The sequence below is a fragment of the Eublepharis macularius genome, chromosome 14, assembly GCF_028583425.1.
Source record: "Eublepharis macularius isolate TG4126 chromosome 14, MPM_Emac_v1.0, whole genome shotgun sequence".
In the NCBI taxonomy this organism is placed as follows: Eukaryota; Metazoa; Chordata; class Lepidosauria; order Squamata; family Eublepharidae; genus Eublepharis; species Eublepharis macularius.
Window position 1 is genome coordinate 2,551,269 of NC_072803.1, and position 6,520 is coordinate 2,557,788.

At 47.7% G+C, this 6,520-nt stretch overlaps 1 protein-coding gene across 1 annotated transcript; it reads right to left on the minus strand.

Annotated features, from left to right (window-relative positions):
- Positions 1 to 2,564: 2,564 nt before the first annotated feature.
- LOC129342280 (putative nuclease HARBI1) lies at positions 2,565 to 3,929 on the minus strand. Its single transcript, XM_054997966.1, has 2 exons — positions 3,435 to 3,929; positions 2,565 to 3,275 (listed from the first exon to the last, which is right to left on the minus strand). The coding sequence occupies exons 1-2, from the start codon at positions 3,927 to 3,929 to the stop codon at positions 2,565 to 2,567; spliced, it is 1,206 nt and encodes a 401-aa protein (XP_054853941.1).
- Positions 3,930 to 6,520: the final 2,591 nt, after the last annotated feature.

The following is a 6,520-nucleotide window of genomic DNA, read 5'->3' on the forward strand; positions in this document are numbered from 1 at the left end:
TAGAGTGATACTCACAGCTACGCATCACTCGTTGCTCCATGCAGGTAAGGGTGGCGCAGACATCATCATGGGTTTTAGTTGAAGTTCCACTTGAAGGGACTTTCTGGCTACTTGTGGCTTCAGCCACATCTGTGCCTGAAGCTCCTGGAGACCCGTTGTCATCCTCTGTGGATACAGAAACAGGATTTTGATAGCAAAATTTTGCCCTTTTCAGGTTTGTCCCAGTTCCTGCAATCATTTTCTATTCAATAGTCTACCTATCAGTGTTGCTGTTTTTCAGGTTGTTTGCACTTTTCAAGTCATTAAACCCAAAATAAGACTCCTACTGCTGTTCCCAATGACAGGTATTCAAGAAATCAATAATTGTCCAGAGTGTGCCTTTTCCTGAGCCAAAAAAAGTCAGCGGGTTGGCAAGGAACAGTGCTGCAGGCCTGCATCGGCGCTGCATTCCTGCACGCACCTGTAGCTGCTCTCGCCATATTATGGTGAAGTCCAGGGAACTGCGCATTGAGTCAAGTCAATCTACAGACCGCAAGACTGCTTGGGCATGATGGTCTGAGGGTCATTTGTGGGGGGCAACAATGCTAGGCTCTCATTTCACTTACAGCATCCCTGAGAGCATTGAGGCCCTGTTATAAGAGGGCCCCAAAACAGAGTGACAACAGCAGTCTTGACTGATCATTATGAAATTTTCAAAAAATATTCTAATTTTTTGAAAGGATGGTGGTGTTGGGGTGAAAGTTTGGTCTTTCCCGACTCAGTAGTAGCAGCAAATCACAGAGTATTTTTTTTCAAATGACACAGGAGGGTTCCAAATCACAATATGAATTGGAGGAAGCCAAGCCTATCCTCAGATTCCCTCTCCAACTGTGCTTGAGCAATACATACAAGGGAAACAACAAAAAAGGGAGGGCTGAGATACATACCGTTGCTTGCCGCTGGAACCCCCGATTCTTCCACCTCCTCCCGATTCGGATCAATGCCCTCCTCATGAACCGGGCCTGCTTCCTCCTCAGGTTGACGTTCAGCCTCCCTTTCTTCTCTTGGCCTTGCTCTTCCACGCAGGGTGGCTGAAAAATTAAAGTTTCTTTCATTGACACGCATTGCAGTTATCGGTCACAGGGATTTGTCACAACTATGTCACAAAACAGTGTTGTCCTGGGATCAGACTCTGCCGTCCCTTAGACAGAAACATGTCATGGGTGGGGGGTTTGTGCACGAACAGAAAAAAGGCCCGAAGCACCTTTTCAGTCCAGTTCACGCCGCCTGATGGACCAGATAGTAAGGCATTCTCTCCACTGCAGACAGTGGCGAATGGGGGGGGGGATGGGAAATTTAGCCACTTACAAGCATGTCTTCGGTCCTCCCAACGCGGACGTCCAGCACTCTCCCAGAGCCGCATCATGGTTGCGAAGTGCGGTGGCCTCCCACTCAGACGAGGAATCCCCTGCCACGCCTCTAGAGAGTCAAAAAAAGAGGCCTTGACCCTTTTAAACTTCGAGCGGCATTGCTCCGACGTCCGTGGATATCCCTGCTGGGTCATCTTTCGGGAGGCACCCAAAAAAGTGGCCCGTGTGGGCAGATGGGTGCTGTTCATGAGGCGTTCCACTTTACCCGACTGCAGCAGCAGCGACAGGAGCGTCTCCACCTCCTCGTCTTTCCAAAATGCTCCTGGTCTTCTTGCCGCCATTTCTGCCCCGTGAAAATCGCTATACCATTGAACTGAATAAACGGTACCGCGCCTTTTTTTTTTTTAAAGGGGCACGTGTTTTGCAAGACTGGGGCTGCTTTTGAATTATTGATAATGGATGACATGTGGAAATCCACGTTGCACAATCACCACCTAAATCATTCTTGTTTTTTTGGGGGGGGGGGGAATTCAATTAAACTTTATTAATGCTTCATCTGCGAGCTGCGTTTCTTCCATGGCATGAGGTGTTGAATTTCTGCAGCTTATGGCAGGAAAACAATGCAATTCCTATGCGGTGCACGCAAACAGCGCAGAGACTTTGAATCATTTGTTCTGTCGTCCATTTTGACAACATGTGTATTTGGGAATGAGTTGGCAACCACAAATGACACGTCACATTAAGGCCTGGAAATTTTTTTTACAATAATGTGCACAGCCATGTCTCCAGATAACACTGCGCCCACCTCCCACCGCTATCTTGGAAAAAGAGAAACCATTATCTGGTCCTGTTTCTGGAACATCACAGAGACTGGAGTTGAGGGCAGGGTTCGGCGTTCACTGTCACGGCACTGTCTAAAACTTTTTTGCAAATAAACATTTCTTTGATTTTTTTTTCCTGCAGATGCCCATTCGCTTAAGCAATCACACCACATCTCACCTTTGTTGTATGCCCTTGTCTGGTCTACATGCCAAGCATCCCACACACCCATTTGACATCCCAGAACCATAGATTAAAAGGGGCAAAGCACCTTCTCAATTGACATCAACAAACAGTTTATTAGTGTTGCACATTTACAAGGGAAGCTTGTGAGACTGGCAAACAGGGATGGCGGGGTAAGAGGAAAACATGCTCGGATTCATTACATGGAAACGATCATTGCCTTGCATTTGCAAACATGAATGTGGCCAGAGCCTCCCTAACAACCTTTCCCTCCTCTAGGTGACTTCTGTCTGGTTCTAGACCTGCCTCCTCCTCCTGCGGCACCAAAACAGGATTGGGATCTCCCATGTGACATAGCGAGTTGTGTCCATGCTCCTCACAAATGTTATGAAGGATGGTACAGGCTGTCACCACAGCCACCACGTTCTCCTCCCTGCAATTGAGACGGGTGGCCAAACACCTCCATCTCGATTTCAAACGTCCAAAACATCTCTCCACCACGTTCCTGGACCGGCACAGTGCTCTATCAAAATGCTTGTGGGCATTGGTCTCTCCGTGGGTGCCATAAGGCTTCATCAACCAGCGGCGAAGTGGATAGGCACCATCTGATATTATTACTGGTGGGACCGCGACACCTCCCAATTGCAGACTTGGATTCCCTGGAATAAACGTGCCTGCATCCATGGCCGCGCAAATTGCTGAATTCTTGAAGACAAAGGCGTCGTGGTTCTTACCACTCCACCCAATTTCCACGTCGATAAAACGTCCACGGTGGTCTACTGTGCCTTGCAGGAGTATCGAAGAAAATTTTTTCCTGTTCCCATACTGCTCCGGGCTACCACCAGGAGCACATATGGGAATATGGGTCCCGTCTATGGCTCCAACACAATGAGGGAAGCCCATTGCTGCAAAGCCATCCATAATCTGTAAGAAAGAGAAGATGGGGAGCACTATTAGATGAAGCTAAAACTGACTCTTGGAAGCACGGTTTTGGTCTGCCATCAACTGTAATCAAACGAAATAATGGTATATCGCTGTTCGATTCATTGTCATTATAAAAAAAAGGGGGGGTGATATACTCACCGCGCCAACTTCGCCTCCCAGGGAGATGGTCTTCGAGAGCAGCTCAGTCTCTAGAGCATAGCACACTTCCAGGACAGCAGAACACACGGTGGCAAGACCAATGCCAAACTGGTCTTTCGCCTGCCTATAGCAGCTGCCCGTGGCCAGGCACCAGATTGCTACCGCCACCCTTTTCTCTACTGATACGGGTTGTCGAAAGGATGTTTCTTGGCGTTCAAGACGTGGTCTGAGGATACGGACTATGTGCTCAAAAGTTTCCCGTGTCATCCGAAAACACTCCAACCAGTCTTGCTCTTCCCAGCAGCGAAGCACAATTCTTTCCCACCAATCCTGGCTTTTTTCGGTGACCCATTGTTTTCGGGGAACATACCCTTCGGCCAAACAAAACCACTGTTCTATCATGCATTGTCTCCTTTTGATGGCAAGCCTCTGCCTTTGCTTCTGCCTGCGAGAGAGGGCATCTCTGAGTCGGATGTAGTCTGTTCGGTGGTGCATGATCCATCTGAGGTATGCCAGATGAAGCTGAAGATTTGTTTGAATTAAGCTGAAGACTACTCTGGCCAACGAAAGGAATACTGCGACATGGGATGCCATGGCTAAACATCCACCAACACAATTCCAAGAAAAGAAAGCACTTTCCAAAGCAACTCAGAAGCCACTTATCGGTTCAAATTCGCCCGCCTTATTGATGAACCAATAGAATAAGGGAAAACGTGGTGGCAAAGAAAGCAACCAATTGTGTGCGTGCAGGGTGGAGTCAACAGCAATGAAGTCTACTGATACTTTGGTATATCGCTATTGAGCCGCAGACCAAAAAAAAAAAAGGGGGCGTGTACTGCGTCTTGTGATTGATGACGCTGCAGAGCCCTTGGAAAGAAATGGCGCTTTTTACCAGGCGCGTGAGAACAGTGGAGACCGAGAGGGGATCGGATTATTCGCGGTTATGTGAACACTTTGTGGAAATAGCGGCATCCGGTGAAGCGGGATGTGGGCGGAAAAATAAGGCAGTGTGAAAACGGCCTTGCTCACCTCACCTGCCTGATTGGCAGCGAACAGCTCGAATGCCTGCCTGATGAACAGGCTTTGCATTATTGAGTGCATTCAAAACTGTGCATGTGCAAAGGGCAGCCAACACAACCATTAACTAAGGACTACTTAGATGAACACAAAAGAGCAGCTTTTTTTTTTTAAAAAAAGTCATTTTCTGATGACTTGATTAACTAGCTATGGCTGCGTCAACAACAGTGCATCCCACTATTTTCCTGCATTTGTTTGTCTGCCATGCTTTTATTTTTTAAAAAACAGTCATTACTATTGAGCTATAACGATAGATTGCCACAATTGCTGAAATCCCAGCTTTCGTTACTTTACAAGGCCAGTCTAGCCTCTTCCACTGTGATGTTATAAGGGGGGAAATGTGCAATAGCAGTTATTGATTGTTTTCCTACAAATCCTCCCAAAGCCTTCCAGTGGCGCTGCAGAGAAAACGGCAGCCGTAGCGGCAGGAAAAGCCAGTTGCACAGAACTGCATTGTTAGGAAGCGGTACAGCAAAGCAGCCTGCTGAACGGCTATGAACTAGTTGCCGTTATCACACTGCCTACCGGCCAGGGGACATTGCGCCAAGCTCCCGGAACGATCGCGTCTTCCTGGCATGATTTTGCATGAGAACTCGCACGAAATCGTGCCAGGAAGACGCTGGTGCAATGTTCCCTGGCTGTTAGGCAGTGTGAAAATGGCCAAACAATCCAATGGGACATGGAAAAATCAGGTTCTGGTTCTTGACTGGGTGAAGAGCGCTTGAGCCAAACCATTGGATATTTGCGCATTCTAGCTGTTGCCAACTCTGGCCCTTCCTCCCCCCACCCTCTTGGCTTTCTTGGAGCCTGGAGTGGTGCCAGAGCCCAGGGTCGCCTCTTGCAATGCCAGAGCAAGCCCCAGTGCGACACCCCCCATCTCCTCTTGGAACCTGTACAAGATGGAAGCGGGGCCAGTCGTTTCCCTCCTCCTCCACACTCACGCAAGATGTTTCTCCTCTCTATTTATCTCAATGTCATTTTCTTCGAGATGTGAGGTGGAACAAATGTGGAGCAGCTGCTTGGCTTCTAAGTGCCCTTTAGGGACCCCCTCAGCAGACACTTTGCAGAATATAATGATGACATTCTAACGAGCATTAATGCACATGTTGTCATTTTTTCTATATTTACACTTCCCGCAGGAGGCATAGTTCTGCAAAGGGAGAGAGAGGGAGAGGGGGAGAGAGAGAGAGAGAGAGAGAGAGAGAGAGAGAGAGAGAGAGAGAGAGAGAGAGAGAGAGAGAGAGAGTCTTGCTGCAGAAATTTCAGTGCCTGAGCTTGACTGGGCAGCTACAGTCTCCTCTGGGAATCAGCCGCAATAGAAAAATGTTTCCTTTTTTGCAGCTGGAAGGGGAGGGCATGTATCTTTGGGATTCCTCTCTAAATCTACTTAACTTGTTGTTATTCTTAATTGAAGACAAAAATTGTAAGTAGCCATGCTGGCCCAGGTATTAGGACCAACCAACCAACCTTGTATTAGGACCAACCAACATTTCAGATTCTTCAGAACTTTTCAACAGGCTGCTCAGCACAAACCAAAATCAGTTTCTAAACCCAGCGCTTCTAGGCAGCAGTGAGGATTCTGATACTAGGGCTTACTGGTGTATTAAAATGAAAGTACTAATGCCGGGCTCTTTTCAGTTTGGTGTAGTGGTTAAGAGCACGGGACTCTAATCTGGAGAACTGGGTTTGATTCCTCATTCCTCTGCTTAAAGCCAGCTGGGTGACCTTGAGCTAGTCACAGCTCTCTCAGAGCTCTCTCAGCCCCACCCATCCCCACCTTGTTGGGGGGATAATAATGACATACTTTGTAAACCACTCTGAGTGGGTGTTAAATCATCCTGAAGGACAGTATATAAATTGAATGTTGTTGTTGTTGTTATATTCTTCACGAGCCCACCTTAAAGAAGGAAGGAATGCACTGTGCTATGCCCAACCTGAGTTTTCCCAGCGACCTAGATATAGCAGCAAGTTACATCCAGTGTGGGCTTAGCAAAGTACAGACATCAAGG